Source organism: Schistocerca piceifrons, chromosome 6, assembly GCF_021461385.2.
Source record: "Schistocerca piceifrons isolate TAMUIC-IGC-003096 chromosome 6, iqSchPice1.1, whole genome shotgun sequence".
Taxonomy (NCBI): Eukaryota; Metazoa; Arthropoda; class Insecta; order Orthoptera; family Acrididae; genus Schistocerca; species Schistocerca piceifrons.
The window spans coordinates 29,114,901-29,133,319 of NC_060143.1; the positions used below are offsets into that span (position 1 = coordinate 29,114,901).

General features: G+C 40.1%; 1 protein-coding gene across 1 annotated transcript in view; it reads left to right on the top strand.

The window, feature by feature from the left end:
- Positions 1 to 18,419, top strand: part of LOC124802865 (tetratricopeptide repeat protein 8) — a 62,371-nt gene that overhangs the window by 35,797 nt on the left and 8,155 nt on the right. Inside the window, exon 6 of the mRNA XM_047263904.1 lies at positions 3,430 to 3,601. Within this exon, the coding sequence (XP_047119860.1) occupies positions 3,430 to 3,601 (172 nt within the window). The remainder of the gene's footprint in view (positions 1 to 3,429; positions 3,602 to 18,419) is intronic.

Here is an 18,419-nt window from a genome sequence, read left to right on the forward strand (position 1 = left end):
CAGCTTGCTCAATATACAGATTGGATATCACTGGGATAGACTACAACCCTGTCCCACTCCCTTCTTTTAATGCTTCCCTTTCATGTCCTCCGACTCTTATAATTGCAGTCTAGTTTCAATGGAAGTCGTAGGTAACTTTTCGTTCCCTGTATTTTATCCCTGATACCTTCAGATTTCCCAAGAGTAGTGCAGTCAGCACTTTCAAAAGGTTTCTCTAACTCCACAAATGCTATAAATGTAAGTTTCCCCTTCATTAGGCTAACTTTGAGATAAGTTGTAGGCTCTGTACTGCCTCGCATGTTCCTAGATGTCTCCGGAACCCAAACTGATCATACCAGAGTTCAACATAAACCAGTTTTTCCATTCAACTGTTAATAATGAGGGACATATTTTGCAGCCATGTCTTACTAAACAGATAGTTTGTAACACTGGAACCTCTCAGCATGTGCCTTCTTTGGAATTGAAATGATTACATTCTTCTTAAAGTCTGAGGGCATTCCGTCTGTCTCATATATCTTGTATACCAGCCGAAACAATTTTTGTCATCGAGGTAAGAAGCAGATTGGCTTCAGTGGTATTTGGCCTATTAGAGAAGAGGTCTTTCATGCAATTTAGGACTGGGAGAATTCAACAATGGAAAATCCAGGATGGAGTGTGCCCTCAGCAGTCAGAGACTGCAGTCTGTGTGTGTGTGTGTGTGTGTGTGTGTGTGTGTGTGTGTGTGTGTGTGTACAACTTTTCTTACCCGAGGAACATTAAATGCCACTGGAAGGCAGGCCATGTTTCTGCAGAACCACTAAGTTGAGTACTTTCGATGTTAGCAGAAAAGCAGAAAAGATAAATTGTGCTGGCACACTCCGCTGTCTTCTCTGTTTCATGTGTCAAAGCTACTCATTCATATTCTGGTATATTCAGACCAATATTGCCTCATGATCCCTTGAAACTCAAAACAAAGTCTGGTTCTTTTAATTCACCCAGGTCCTATTACCTTAATTTCCTATTGTTTTTCAATTTCTCCAGTTTTAATGTGCAGGTAATAACCAGTAAATTATGGTCAGAGTCAGTATCTATCCCTGGAAATGTCTTCAGGTTTAAAATCTGGTTGCAAAATGTCTGTCTCAGCATTATACAATTAATCTGAAACATGCATGTTTCTTCAGATCTCACCAACATATACAGTCTTCTTACAAGACTTTTAAACTGAGAGTTAGCAATGACTAAGTTATGCTCTGTGGATTTTACGAGGTGATTATATCTTCCATTCTTTTCTGCCATTCCATATTCTCTTACTATTTTTCCTTCTCTTCATTACCTTATAACCAAATTCCGGTCCCCTATCACAGTCAAATTTTCGTTTCACACATCTGAATAGTTTCCTTTATTTCATCATACATTTTTTTGAATCTCTTCATCATCTGTGGAGTTAGTTGATCTATAAACTTGTGCTACTGTGGTAGGTGTTGGCTTTGTCTCTGTGTTGACTACGATAATGCGTTCACTATACTGTTCATAGTAGTTTACCCACATTTCTACATACTTATTCATTATTAGGCATTCTCTTGCATTACCTGTATTTGACTTTGTTTGAATAATCTTGTACTCATGTGAGCAGAGGTCCTGTTCTTCCTGCTGCCGCACTTCACTAACTTCAACCTATCTATTTCCTTTTTTAAATTGTCTGACATACCTACGTGATTAAGGGATCTAACATTCCATATGCTGACTTGTAGAACACCAGGTTGTTTTATCCTGATGGTGAAATCCTCCTGAGTAGTCCTTGCCCAGAGATCCAAAAGGGCTTATTTTACCTCCAGACTAATTCACCCAAGAAGCCAACTGCTACAGCTACACTCCCTTACAGAAAAAATTATGGCTGTAATTTCTCTTTGCTTTCAGTCATTCATGGTACCAGCACAGCAAGGCCATATTTGCTAATATTACAAAGCCGGATCAGTTGATCTTATCGATTGTTGCCCCTGCAACTACGGAAAAGGCAGCTGCCCTTTTCAGAAACCACTGGTTAATTTGACTGCTCCGCAGGGACCCCTCTGTTGTGATTGCACCTATGTTATAACTATCTATATCATTGAGGCATGCATGCCACCAGTCTTTGGCAAAGTTTTTGGCTCATGGGGGGACTAATGTTTCAGAGCATCATATTCTGCGAACAACCCTTCACTGAGGAAGAAATTTGTTGCACAAAAGTCTCTAATAAAGATGATGTGTAGCGTCTGCTTTAGAAACTCTTGTAGACAGTTCTATAAACAGTCATGCATACTGGCAGTCGTCTGTGAATTTACTCCACCATAAGTTTGTTGCCAACAATCAGTCACAGTTCAAAACAACAGTAACATTCGTAAAAAGAACAGTAGAAGGAGAAATGACGCTACTCATTACTCAGCCCTGATGTGACACAGAAAGGGGTGAGGTATTAAGCCATAAAAATCTCACCGTTATTCAGTGACTTGAGGAATATAATTGACAGCTCTTTTCAGTAGCATAATTCCTAGAGTTTCTGATTTTTGTGTGTGTGTGTGTGTGTGTGTGTGTGTGTGTGTGTGTGTGTGTGTGTGTGTGTGTGAGTGAGTGAGTGAGTGAGAGAGAGAGAGAGAGAGAGAAAGTAAGAGAGAGAAAGTATAACAACCGTATGGAAAAAATAAAGACAATTTAAGATTATTATAATAAAAAACAGCCATGTTGTCACGTTTCTCACTGAGAAAGTGATTACATTTGTAGAGTAACAGATATATTCTACATCATAGTGAAAGAGTACTATTATCTCTATTGAAACTTGCAAGCTGTAAAAGTTAATGAGTTAATGCCAAACACGCTGGACTAAAAATTTGTTATAACTATCTTCGTTCTATGTCTACTCATGTAAATAGTACCTTGTGCCTGGTTCTCATGGGGTACACAAGATAGTGCTTTTTGTTTTGGCTAGAGAGGTTAATTGACAGCGGCACTACATAAAAAAAGGTTAAGAGATGCCTCGCCGATATATCACCTCACTTATCAGTTTGCAAGCAAGTGCTGGAAAGTAAGACTATTGAACTCGTTATAAAATTTTGATGTGAAGGAAGACACCCATAGAAGATTTAGAGGAGAGCCGTGTGTTTATAGATGGCTTATCATCAAAATTATGTCAACAGGCTCCAACGAGCAACATTGCAATAAATGTGTTTTGCATCATGATAAGATTTACTGTTTCTGTGTTCCAAGATTGGATGAGAAATATGTTGCTTTGTCCCACACACATTTTACAAATGTCCCCTCTTCTTCCTCCCCCACTCCACCCCTCTTACAAGCACCTATTGTCCTAACTTTTCATCAACGTGACTTTGGAGTGTACTACAATTACTTTTATGTATGTTAGTATCTCCTACCTTTAAGACAATAAGCAAAATATTAAGAATAACATTTCCTTTTCAGACGTCTGCTGCAAATGGGAGTATACAATGCAGAGCTTTTCAATAATCTTGGACTCTGTTGTTTTTATGCTCAGCAATATGACATGACACTGACATGCTTTGAACGAGCTTTAAATTTAGCAACAGATGAAGTAATTGCTGATATATGGTATAATATTGCACATATAGCAATTGTAAGTACTTTCTTTTTAATTTTGTAAATATATTTGTTCTGAAATTTTGGACATTGAGTCAAATCAGAAATTTGTTAACATAGTCTTTGCATGCTATATTGGGACTGCAAATGATGTAGCCACAGAAACAAGTCTGCCCACATCCCATTCGTGATAAGCAATTAACTTTCATTCTGCAGCAAAATTTTATATACTAGTGACAAAAGTTGGTCTTATAAGTGAATACACTGGAAAATTTGTTTCTGAAAGGAGCAAATATGTTGCCAGTCACATCGGCTGTAAGAACAAATCCCCCTCTTTTTTTTTTAAATCAATTCATGCTAAGTTACATATTTTGTTGTTAGGATGGCTATACCCTTTAATTTTATGCTCAGTGGGGCTTTGAAACAACTAGTATTATTTTATATGCAATGAAAGTGAATCGGGGTAGAAATGAGCCAATTAGTGAAGCCTGGTGACTGGCAGGAACCATCTGAATGTGTACAGAGAGTTCCAATTTAATTTTTTTGTGATTGCATTTTCTGTCTGGAATGATGTGTTCCACAACAAATTCTATTCCTGTGCCAACCTCTTCATCTCAGAGTAGCATTTGCAGCCAAAATCATCAGTTACTTATTAGATGCTTTCCATTCTCTTTCTTTCCCAACAGTTTACCCTCTAAGCTCCCTAAAGTATCATGCAAATGATTCCTTGATGTCTTAACACTACCATATCACCATAGGCATCCACAGAAATTTATTTGGGGGGGGGGGGGGGGGGGGGGGAGGTATAAAAGCCTAAAATTGTCATTTTGACACCTGAATAAAAGTAAGTTGTTATTTGTTCATATTTTCTCCTACCAGTCACTATTGTTTTAAACAATAGAAACTCCACATTGGAATATCAACAATATTAGGAAAAGAATATACTGCTACTCACCATAAAGATGACCCATTGAGTTGGAGACAGGTACAACAAAAAGACTTACATTGTAACTGTTGGCCATAGCCTTCTTCAACAAAGAAAACACACACATTCACACAAGTAAGCACACCTCACACACACAACTGCTGCCATGAGCAGCTCTGACTGGAATGTGACTGTCACGAGATTAGCAATCTGGAATGGGGTGTAGAAGGGGGATGGATAGCAAAGTACGGGTGGTGGGAGGGGGAAGGGGAGAGAGTGAGAAGAGTGCTGTCTGGCAGGGTGTCCAGAGACCACAGACTGCAAGGCACAGCATTGGTGGATGGGAAGTGGGATTTGGGGGGGAGTTGGACTAGGGGAGCAGAAAAGGGGAGGGGTGGGGAAGGGGAGAGGACAGGGGAGTACATTGGCAGAGGAAGGCACATAAAGAGTGTGAGGGAATGTGAAAAGTGAGGATCTGATAGGATTGGGGGGGAGGGGGGGGGGGTGTAGAAACTGTTGAGTGGAGGTTGTGGGAACCGTAGGTTACCTTAGGTTGAGGCCGGAATAATTTCAGGAGTGGAGAATGTGTTGTAAGAACAACTCCCATCTGCACAGTTCAGAGAAGCTGGTGGTGGACTGGTGGTGGAGAGAAGGATCCAAATGGCACAGGTTGTGAAACAGCTATTGAGGTCAAGCATGTTGTCTTCAACTGCATGTTGTGCCACAGAATGGTTTACTTTGCCCTTGGCTACAGTTTGGCAGTGTCCGTTCGTCATGGTAGATGGTGGGTAGTCATACCAATATAACTCCATTCCATACAGCATACCTGCAGTGTCAAGGACTCCCTTTCCTGGTGTAGTGAAGTTCTCACAGGGCTTTCACAGACAGGCACTGTCCACTAAACCTAGTTTGCAAACAGATTTCCCGTGCCATTTCCCCATACACCCTCAATCCTCCTACCACCTAGAAGAGCCAGCTATGAAAGCGTGCGCCCTTCTTCATCCTGTGCTGCCCGTGACTGGAACACCTGAACCACATCCTTAATCAGGGCTTTGATTATCTATCATCATACCCTGAGATGAGTGACAGCCTACTCAAGATCTTTCCCACCCCTCCTAGGGCAGTGTTCTGTCACCCACTCATTCTGCACAACATCCTAGTCCATCCCTATACCACTCCCACTCCCAACCCCTTGCAACAGGGATCATATCCCTGTGGAAGACCAGGTACAAGACCTGCACAATCCACCCATACAGCACTTCCTATTCCAGGTCTGTCACAGGCTTATATTGCCCCATCAAAGACTGGGCCATCGGTGAAAGAAGCCATGTTGTATACTGCTGCTGCAACCATTGCACAGCTTTTTATATTGGTGTGACTACCAACCAGCTGTCCACCAGGATAAATGGCCAGTGCCAAACTGTGGCCAAGAGCAAAGTAGACCGCCCTGTGGCACACCATGCAGCTAAACAAAACACTCTTGACTTCATTGGCTGCTTCACAATGTGGGTCATGTGGATTCTCTTGTCCACCACCACCTTTTTGGAACTGCACGGATGGGAGTCATCCTTACAACATGTACTGTGCTTCTGAAATTATCCGTGCCTCATCATACGGTTACCTACTGTCCCTACACCCTCCACCCAACAGTTTCTGCCCCCTCGTCCTATTACTTCCTCCTTTTTCACATTCCCTCACCCTCACCGTCACCATCACTGAGTGCCACCCTCTGCCAGTTCACCCGCCTGTCCTTTACCCATTCCTTCTCCTCTCCTTTCCCACTCCCCATCCCCCCTCCGTGCCCCACCTCAAAACACTGCGCCTGGCAGTCTCAAGTCCCTGCATGCCTCGCCAGACAGTGCTCTTCTCACCCCATCCTCCCCCCCCTCACCTGTATCCTGCCATCCTCTCCCCGACCCACTCCAGATTGCTATCCACGCAACTTTCGCATTCTGGTCAGAACTGCTGGTGGTAGTGGTCATGTGTGCATGAGATGTGCTTGCTGGTGTGAATGTATATGTGTTTCATAACAATGAAAACAATCAATTATTGACAAAATTATTTAACTGGATCGATAAAAAATCTACTCCTTTTCATCCTGTATGGTAAGTCTCTCATGACCTGCAGTTCTGGGTGACTTTCATGAAATCTAACCCTTTTCCTCGACCTCTCCAGTCCTTTTTCTTCACCCCTCTTCCTTTCCCTTCAACCCTTCTGCCTGAAGAAGGAGCCACTGGGTCCAAAAGCTTGCCAGTTACAACTGTCTTTTATGTGTGTGTTCTGCCACCGCTTGGTGAGCAGATCTTTTATCTTTCCAATTATATAATGTATGTGTGCTTTATGTAAGGCTTCACAATCCCAATATGTGGATGGCTCATTATGTAACATAAATCTAGGATTTAGTCTGGTATGACCAGTGTGGAGGCAATATAGGATGATGGCAGGAGGACCACTGTGTAGCAGCAGTCTCCTTGATAGTGCAAGTTTTAATAGAGGGGGCAGTAGCCCACCTGATGTATTTCCATCTCTGAGTGAAGAGAGGTCTTACTTGTACCCTCGGATCTGCACATGGGATCATCACAGTGAATGTTAGACTAGTAATCGCTTCTCCAACCAAATGGTCTGTCAGTTCATTCCTCACAATACTTAAATTACAAAGGTCAGAGGTAACGTCATGAATAGCAGATATCATAGGGTGACCAGAGTAACATCAATCAATAGCCTAGAGGCTTCTCACTGAAACACTACAAATTAAGACATTGTCGAGGGAGGTTTGTTGCACAAAATGTAGGGCTCTATTAATGTCTATCAGCTCCACAGTAAAAACAATATACTTTCTTGGCAACAAAAGTTGTTCGTGACTGATGGGAACTGTAACAACATACCCTGTGCTATCCATGGTTTTAGAGCTGTCATTGTGAATGATGGTAGCACTCTGATACTCCTGAAGAACTGAGAGAAACAGGTGCCAAAGGGTCATGGCAGTGGCTGAAATTTAGGTCCTTGACATAGATCAATCCTACCTCATGGCCTGTATAGTAACCGGCAGGGGGACCAGGGAAACATGGGTAACACAGTCGAAGGGGTCAGGCAGAGGGCTTTCAGATGCATTCCAATAATCCCAGCCGAGAGGTGTTCCTCCAGCTGATAGTTCCACTTGAGGACAGGCGGCAGGTGTGAGAGGTTCTGTGCCCCATGTATGCAAAAAGAATTTGATAAGTTGGATGGTCAGGAAATACTTGGACCGAGATTGCAAGAGTTGGTACTACCAGAAATGAAGAGTTAAGATCCCTGCTTTGGCAAGGAGACTGTCTCCGGGACTAGCCTGAGAGGTGTCAGTGACCAGTCTTAGTCCACGATGATTGACTGGGCCCAATGATTTCAAAGTCGAAGATGCCATTGAGCCATAAACCTGCCGACCATAGTCCATTTGCATCAAGACCAGGGATCAGTAAATATGGACTAGAGTAGTGCAGTCTGCAACCAAGAAGTGTGGGCAAGGAAGCAGTGTGTTAAGCTTTTGCATCAAGTTACTGGTTGACAAATATGAGGCAGGCATGTTATCAAAGAGGATTCCAAAAAAGTCGGGACTGTGCAACAATGTCCAAGCAATGGGTACTCTAGTACAGTTCTAGATCAGGATGGAATGTAGTATGACCAAAGGAGAGAACTGGAAGCCATGGGAAAGGTCCAAGTGGAGGGCCTTCTGATGGCTCATTGGAGTTGGAATTCAGCCAAGGCTACAGATTAGGAGCTACACCAAATGCAAAAGTCATCAACATACAGCATGGGTGTGACCACTGTTTCTATAGAGTTCACTACCCCACTGATGATGACATGCAAGACTGTAATTCTCAGCAGAGAGCCCTGTGGGATTCCATTCTCTCGGACCTGTGCTGAATTGAGAGATGTACCAACTCTAACACAACACAACCAGTGGGACAAAAAACTGACAAATAGAGGAAGCCAGTTCTGTCACAAAGTGAGTCGAAGGTGTTCAACAAGAACTGACATATCAGTAGATATGCCACCTTGAGGGAAGAGACCTGGGACGGTTGGTAATCTTCAAAAGCCCAGGAGGCAGTGAAGCTTGGCCCATACCTGGAATAAAGAGGCATACATTCCCAAGGAGGAGACTAGTGCTCCTAGGATTCTTTTCTTACTGTGTCTAATTAGATAGTGGACCTTAGCATTTAGCTGGTAAAAAGTGTTGAATATCTTTGGTCAGCCATGGCACCAGCTGACTGTGGAGTGGGCCCGTAGAAAGGAGGATAGCAGGTCCAACGATGCTGGTGATTCCATCGAAGACATCTCCCACAACCTCGTTGATGCACCTGACAGAGAGAGGACAAAAGTGATGATAGAGGAATATAACTATTAGTTAGCTCTTTGAAAGTCCATCATGACAAGTGGTCTATCAGGCAGTGACAAGGAGTGACAGGATCACTGGAAAGTGGACATTGTCATAAAGATTGTTGTGCAGTTCCCAATTAGCAAAGCCACAAAATTGAGGGAAGAGAGTATAAGGTCGATAGCTGGAAAGGTGCATGGCCAGCACTAACGCGGGTAAGAGTACCATCATTGAGAAGACAGATCAAGATCAGAAGAGTCTGGTCAATCAGAAGACCCCTATCAGATGAAATGGTACTTCCTCACAAGGGTTGGTATACAGAGAATTCCCAAAGTAGGAGAAAATGGGAAGAGAGTTGTTGGATTAGGATGACCACATCAAGTCAAGTAAATAAACTGCTTGGATGTAAACAAGCATTACAAATGGTGACTGCTTGGGGTGAACTGCACTCACACTGCTGAACTTCCAACTTGGTATGGAGGGAAATGCACTCGTGGACAACAGCTGTGCAAACTAATGTTACAGACTCCTCCAGATGCTCGCTTGGACCCAGCACTGTTGTGATAGAAAAGAGTTGGAGAATCATCATCAGTGAAGCATGTTCCTTGGAGAGCAACACAGACTGCTGCACAAGCAGGAAGTAGTTGTAGTTCTGGCAGGTGACAGTAATAGTCATTGCAGTTCCATTGAATTAACCCATGGAGGGTGTTCTGCTTAGGCACGAAGGAGCTAGTAGATCACACCCCAGGACCACTGTCACTGGTAGGGGTAGAACATTGTCAACAAGCATCAGAGCATAGTCCAACAGCATGGAGGAATTTGGCTCCTCCAGGATTATCAGAGTAACCTTTTCCTGGTATTTCTTCTTTTTCTCTCTAACAACTTTTGGCAGTCAACAGTCTAGTCAGAGCTTATCCACTGTGGGTGTAGGAATGGCAAAAGACCGGGCAGCTCTAGAACCTACAATCCATGGCTCCTTGAGCCAGTGGCTGGTGTCAGATAGCTATGTATAGATGTCCAGGGACAGCATTCCTGAGGAGGAGGAGGAGGATAATGCTTCAGCTGGGCGTGCTCCCAAAGGTGATGCCACAGGAACCGTGAGAGGTGTCAAGTTTATTTGTGTGACTACCAGAGGTTGACATAAAGGGAGTGGATACACCAGGCACTACCAATGACCTGCCACAGTAGTGACAAAAGTCAGTATCTTTGAGACTGTATACAAATGATCATATAAATTTCTGAGTTTCAAAATACGTGAGGTGATGGATAATCTTCAGTTCCTGGGTTTTGCATTCCTTGAATATGATAGCACACATTGGGTGTTGGACCACAGTCTCCACAAATTTGGTCATATGTGCACTGGGAAGACGTATGCTTCAATGGCTGGCATTTCAAGGACTGCATTGGGATGGGAAATTGGCTTCACATTGGAGCAGTAAACAGAGGTTTTGACCTACTCTCGATTCAAAGTCTCCTGAAAAGTGGGAACGAATGCACTGGTGGCAATCTTGATGTCTGGCAGGCCTCAGCGTATACCACATATGAAGTGGATCTGTCACCTGTTTGTGTGTTTGTGTAGTTCATCCGTCAGCACATTAGGTTCCCAGGGAAAAGGGGTGAGGCTTACCAAAAATTGTTCTTCTGCAGATACCATTCAAATTGGAATGAGGAAGAGGGGCTGTGACAGTGGTACATAAAGGTCCCTCCACTATACACAATAAGGTGACTTGCTGAGTAAAGAGGTAGATTTAATGAGTGGCATGAGGTGGTTTTTCTGGTGCATTAGGGCTACAGCGATAATTATGAGAAGTGAAGACAGTGAGAAGAGAGGGTAATATTTCTGTAGCACCTTGGACAAATTCATACACAGTTTGGTAGTAGAGGAGGGATGTTTAGAAACTGTCTAAGTGGAAGTATTCTTTTTTAATAGTCAGTTTAATTTGTACAGAAGTACGGAGATACCCGTCAGTGCAGGTCAACACTAGAGAGTTAACAGTATATTCAGAATAGGGTTGTGAAAATTAATTCAGTAAAAAATACATCAGTTCATTCTCACTTTGATTCAAGATGAGGAATGTATTGTCACCATGAGGGACATGATGAGGGGCATCTGGTCCCTGGGTTCCAGAAATTTCCATTCTGTCCATGAGATGTTTGGAATAAGACAGCAGTTATGATTCTTATAGACATATAATTTTACACATTAGATCATGAGGTTAGTTTAATTAACCAATGGCAATATAATCTGTAAATAATTTTTATGCTAGATTCTAATTTTATGAGCATATTTTCGTGCACTTACTTTCCTCTCTATGTTCTAGCAAAATCCAGCAAGATTTTCCTAGAATTAACTAAGATATATTTGCAGTAAAATTACACATTTTTTGAGATAGGGCATATAGGGTTAGAAGGCAGTGACAATAGACTTTTGAAATTTTGCTTTTTAAATTTTGAATGATAATACAATGACTTTCCTGAGATGAAATATTTCCCGAGTTATAACATTTAGAAAACAGACGCGATGTTCAGTAAATAGTGTGGAAATAGATCTTTCAAAGGTGAGGTAGGTCAATCCTGAAACTAACACTTATTAAATTGGTTGGATTTTTAAGTGCTCATGGTTCTCACGAATCTTCAATTATGAATATTTCCTTAAACACAGTTTTTCTACTGAAAATAGTTTTACAGTTATCATCAGCGACATGAAAATTATACTGTGAACAATAAGATTTAGAAATTTACATCTTAGCAAAGAATTAAGTATTTTATGTGTGTGTAGCATCAACTACTTAAAATAAATAAGAAAAGGAAAAAATAGGATTCATAGTAGGAGTGATATCAGAGCTAGTAGAGTCATACCACTTTGCTACCTTTCAGTAGATGATAAAAGATGGATTATATTGGTAGATTCAGTATTTCTTCCTGCTCTGACACAACTTACTGTGCTATAGGATAAAAAATTTCCTTCACGTATATAGTCATCGTGTCAGCAGCACAACTGTACTGAACAATAGTGCTGCTAACAAGACAACTCTTGCATATGCTGTTATTTATGTGTATTTGATCATGCTGGTTTTCTGTTTAACATTTGATGATGCCACTATGGTTCCAGTATATTAGGACATGTTTTTGTAAAACAGATCTGACGCTGGTCATTATAGACCAAAACCGGTAGTCTGATGAAAAAAATTTGACTATATACGTGAAGTAAAGGAAATTTAAATTATATTCTGGTCACTGTTCAATTCACGATCACGTCACAGCTTGGGAACCTATAGGATAACCACTGTAAGGATTTTGGTCTGGTTTTGAGTAACAGATACAGCGATTCACAAGGTAGGTTTGTATGTAAAGTTTATAAATATTTCGTAGTAATTGGCTGAACTGTGATGAATTAAAGTTCGCCACTGCTGTGAAAACATTGGTACTGCTATCTTGTGGTACACCCACCATAACTCCAGACGGGAGCAAAATGTGATGAGACTTTGAGTCAGGCCTCGTGGTCTGCTAGCAAAACAAGTGCCTGAAACCGAAAGGTTGCATGAATTTTTCAACGTCTTAATGTAGCATTTACCTCTCAATGATGTGAATATGTGCCAAAAGAAAAACACAGTTCAGATTCCACATTAAACTGTAGGTCTCATTTTCAAGAGCAGAATTGAAGCCGGGATACTGGGTCTAGCAGTAAAGCACATGTTTGGCAGTGAAATGTTGTGGGATCAAAGCCCTGCTGGATCATGGATTTTTTTTTTATTTTTTTATATATATTTTTTTTAACCTATCAGTCACCTTTCAATGATGTGGAGATCCACCAGAAACAAAATTTATTTGAGTTTCCACATTAATCTATAGGTTGTGTAATCTTTCCTTCCCACATATCACCATTAAATTTCTCTTAGTCTCTTCATTATTTTCAAAATATTCAAGAGGAATAAGATATACAAAAGAAAAACTTTTTACTTATCTTCATTTTCTCTTGTCGTTGCTGGCTCCAACTCTTATGTCTAGGGGTACATTCTTGTGGCTGAAATTTTGATTTAATGCTGTGGTTTCCTGATGACTAAATAACTGATGACGATTTGCCTGTATATTTCTTGAACTTTATTCTTTCTAATATTTTTAAATATCACACCGTTTTTGCAATTTCAACTTAATATTCCAAATTACTTTGTTAGTGTCGATCATATAAAAACATCTGTCTCCATCAGAGGTATGCCCATTACTCCTACATCTGCCGAACTCACAATATTGCAAAGAGTTTACAAAAAAAAAGAGTTTACAAACATTCTTGACAAAAGAAGAATCTTTGATAAAATATATCATTACTTTGTAAATGAGTCCACAAATAAATTTAATAATTTGCATCAGATTGTGCAATTAATAATATGAATTTCAAGTATACCAGAAATTTTGTAATTTCAAATATTTGTAAAAGAAGAGTAATTTTAACTGTACACACAGAGTACTAACAAATTAATTTCTTTTTATAAATTATAGCCTGAAATATAATGCATCGTATTCATAATCGTGTGAAATTCATTCAGTGAAATAGCAAAGAATGTTCACCTATACCAGATTCAATAGTATAAATGGTATTGGTTACATCTATAAAAAAAAAAGTTATCAATATAATGGAAGGAAACATTCCACGTGGGAAAAATTATATATAAAAACAAAGATGAGGTGACTTACCGAACAAAAGCGCTGGCAGGTCGATAGACACACAAACAAACACAAACATACACACAAAATTCAAGCTTTCGCAACAAACTGTTGCCTCATCAGGAAAGAGGGAAGGAGAGGGGAAGACGAAAGGAAGTGGGTTTTAAGGGAGAGGGTAAGGAGTCATTCCAATCCCGGGAGCGGAAAGACTTACCTTAGGGGGAAAAAAGGACAGGTATACACTAGCACACACGCACATATCCATCCACACATACAGACACAAGCAGACATATTTAAAGACAATTTAAATATGTCTGCTTGTGTCTGTATGTGTGGATGGATATGTGCGTGTGTGCTAGTGTATACCTGTCCTTTTTTCCCCCTAAGGTAAGTCTTTCCGCTCCCGGGATTGGAATGACTCCTTACCCTCTCCCTTAAAACCCACTTCCTTTCGTCTTCCCCTCTCCTTCCCTCTTTCCTGATGAGGCAACAGTTTGTTGCGAAAGCTTGAATTTTGTATGTATGTTTGTGTTTGTTTGTGTGTCTATCGACCTGCCAGCGCTTTTGTTCGGTAAGTCACCTCATCTTTGTTTTTATATATAAAAAAAAAGTTATGTTAGAAAAGGGTGTCCCATTACAATACCCTCTCACAAACAGTATGTTTACAACATTTTGTGACAGACTATAAGGTATGCCAAACAGTGTACATAATGATGCCCAAGATAGCAGATGGACGTTTAGAAGTATCTGATTCATAACATATTACAGAAAACATAAGAAAAATATCTACTATACAGATCATAATCCATACATATATCAGGATATGGCATTCAGATTTTCAGATCTGTGGAACATACTGTCACAAGACAAATAATGCAAGGTCAAAACTGCAACATTACACTACTAAACTGATCATCATTTACAGTTCCAGTTTACCGGGTACTGGTAATAAGCCTCTTCCATTTCGTCCTGTCCAAATACACCTGTTCACGGAGAACATCATCCACTGTCCATCGTCTGGTCACTAGATCAGCCTTAATCATGTCCATCCATCGGGTTCGAGGTCTTCCTTGAGGTCTTTTCCCATCCATCTATCTTTCCACATTTATTTTGGCTGTTCTAGTTGGCTCCATTCTCATCACATGCCTGTACCATCGAAGTCTAGATGCCCCAATTCGATCTAATAGGGATGTCTTTATTCCGGCTTCTTTCCTCACGTCCTCATTCCTTAACTTGTCCGTCTTGGTCTTCTGGATGGTGGATCTAAGAAATTTCATCTCTGATGCAGCCTTGATGATTCTCTTTTTGTGATGGTACATGTTTCAATACCATAGGTCAATATTGGTATGAAATAGCTATTAAACATCATCAGTTTGTCCGGTTTTGGAATCAAGCCATCCCATAAAAGTGATCGTACTTGTTGGTAGAAAATTAAGACAATGGGATTTGGATAAATTGAAAGCTCCAGAAATAGTTGAGAGTTTCAAAGCAAGCATTAGGCAATGATTGACTGAAACTGGCATATGGAACACCGTTGAAGATGAAAGGGTAGCCTTGAGGAATGAAGTAGTGAAGGCAGCAGAGGATGAAATAGATAAAAAGACAAAGCCCAGTAGAAATCCTTGGATAACTCAAGAGTTATTGAATGTAACTGAAAAAAGGAAAAATTATAGAAATGCAATAAATGAAGCAGCCAAAAAGGAATACAGATGTCTAAAAATGAGTTTGAAAGAAAACACAAAGTGGCTAAGCAGGAATGGTTGGAGGGCAAATGCAAGGCAGGAGAAGTATGCATAACTAAGGGGAAGATAGATGCCACTTCTAGTAAAATTGAAGACCTTTGGAGAAAAGAGAAGCAAGTGTGTGGATATTAAGAGCTCAGATTGTAAGCCAGCACTAAGCAAAGAAGGCAAGGCTGAAAGCTTGAGGGTATCTTTAGATGGTCTGTACAAGGCAAACAAATTTGAAAAGAATACTATAGAAACAGAAAAGGAAAAAAACACTGCACTTGGAGTAGGCGACATTCCATCAGAATTACCGAGATTTTTGGGAGAGGCAATCATGACAAAACTACTACACCTAGTATGCAACATATTAGACAAGTTTAATGATGTCACACTTCAGTAAAAATGTTCCCTCCCAAAGAAAGTGAGTGCTTACAGGCATACATATATTGAAACAACAGTTTAATAAACATGGTTGCAAAATACTGATTTGAGTTATTTATAGAGAAATGGAAAAAACTGGTAGACACAGACCTTTAGGAAGATCAGTTTGGGTTCCAGAGAAATATAGGAACACGCCATGTGCTCCCTGTACAACTTATCTTACAAGATACACTGAAGAAAGGCAAACATACATAACATTTCTAGATTTAGGGGAAACTTTTGACATTGTTGACTTGAATACACTCTTTGAAATTCTAAAGATAACAGAGATAAAATATTAGAAATATAATATTAGAAAATGGGACACACAACATAGTAGATAATTTTTTGCTATCTGGGCAGCAAAATAACTGATGATGCCCCAACTAGAGAGGGTATAAAATTCAGACTGGCAATTGCAAGAAAAGCATTTTGGAAAAAGAGAAATTTGTCACACTCTAACACAAATTTAAATATAAAGTCTTTCTTGAAGGCATTTTTTCTGGAGCATAGTTTTGATCAGACTGAAGACCAGAACAAATCTGGCAGCAAGGTCATATCCAATTTCTTACATTATTCACATTGTTAGATGTAAGCCTAGAACCACAGTTGAACATGAAAAAGTAACTGCTCAAAATAAAGAGCTGTCTGATGTTAAATAAGAACCCATGTCACCTGTGGGTATTATGTGACTTATTGTTTGATCTTCCACCACAAGCTTTATAATCTGTATTTTAACAGACAATTTAATTAATTTCATTTCTGTTATGGTTAAAAATGTAGTCTATGTCACAGTTAATCAAAGGTAAATTGGAGAAATGGATGTAAACAAATACAATGTGGACTGTAAGTGCAAACAAGAAATTATATGGTACTGGATGCATAATTTCATTCAGAGTCCATTATGCTAACTATGTACGATAAGTGTGAGTGTGTACTGTAGTTTGTGACTGATATGTTTGAAAGCAGAGTGTAACCAGATACAGTTTTTTATGATACTTAATGATTATTCATCCTAATGAACACTGTGATCATGATGAATCACTTCTTGCACACATTTCTGGCTCTCAATTCTTCAGAAGCCAGAATTTTTCTATAGTAGTATTGTTGGATCTTTCTCACACAGCATTGTTTTGCCGTCCAGAATTTTACATAATTATAAATACTAGTTTATTCATATTGCAGTGCTGTGGTCTTTTTGTCATAGCACAGGAAATGCTTGGTCGGTTACCACCTCAGTTGGAAAAATCTCCTTTCTGCTTCCTTTTAGCAGAACCAGTTTTGAACCTCACACTCATTATCAAGTGCTATTTCAGGAGAGGAGATGCATAAGGCATGCAGAAGTTAGGATGAATTCTCACTTATGAGATTACGACATTTGCTTTACACACGAGAACTGATGCTGATCAGTGTATCTTCTGCCCAAAAATATCTTGATAATCAGCATGTTCAAAATAGGTTTTTAAGTTTTGACACCAACTTGCCAGCTATATTGTAATCTGTAATTTCTCGACACTAGGACCACTCCCTTCCTCCAATACTCGCCTCTTCCACCACCACCACCACTACTGTGTTAATTATAGAGGTGTAGGCTTAGTGCTCCAACTCTAGAACAGTGAAAACTTGCTGAGAAAAATCTGGTTGTTCTGATCTAGAAGAATGCATAAAAGTGTCTCTTCCATGGAACATCTCAACAATGGTTCTATAACATAGACTACCAGGCAGAAACAGAGCCTATGAAATAATCAGTAAAGACACTACTACTACTACTACTACTACTCCTACTATTGCAGCTTGGAGATACATAACATTGATGAAATTACATAAGAAGTCTGCAAGAAAAGTGTAAATATATGTGGAAAAAAACAACATGTGGAGACACTTAGGCTATCATTTGTGTGTGGGCTTCGAGGGGAGTTTTCATGTTAGAGTTGCTGCAAGTCAGAGAGTCAGTTACTTGCAGTCCAACTAGTTACTTAAGTTTTCCATGCATGCATATTGTATGAGACCTTATCGTTCTCCCATCCATCTTAACTATTTGCTGAACTTGCACCATCAGTGTGGATAATTTTCAATGACATATCATGTCTTCTACACTCTCACAGTTGAATTTATGCCAGAGCACCTCCTTTAGGTGGATCTGTGATGGGGAAACTACAACAGGCACACTGAAATTTAATATTGAATGAAGGTCATTCCTCGTATAATAATAGGACTACTGGCTGAAGTTGCGCAATATAAATGTTTTAAAGTCTTGTGCAGCTAGTATCAATCATTGTGCCATTGTCAGCAGCATAATTGAAAATATTGGTACTTCATAAGCAGCATTACACATGTGTGTATTGTCATAGTCTATCAATGTGCCCAGTCAAAATGATTAATGGAAAATCTCATACAAAGATGTGAAACAAATACTAACAAAGAGATAGAGGGGCTGGCCAGTACTTACCTCAGCTCAGTACAGCCGATAGATACACAAAAAACAGAACCGAAAATTTACGTTCCTAGCTTTCGGAACAAATGTTCCTTCATCAGGAAGGAGAGAGGGGAAAGAAAGGGAAGAAGGGAAAGTGGATTCAGTTACTCACAACCCAGGTTATGAAGCAACTGGGAAAGGAAAACAGGGAGGGTAGCAAGGATGGAGGCATGGTTGTCAGGGGGAAGCCAAAGATATTCTACTGTAAGTACTGTGCCAGCTTCAGCTGTGCCCAGTCAGTAACTTAGCCATAGTCCAGTAAGGAGATTCATTAAATTGGAAAATTGTTGTACA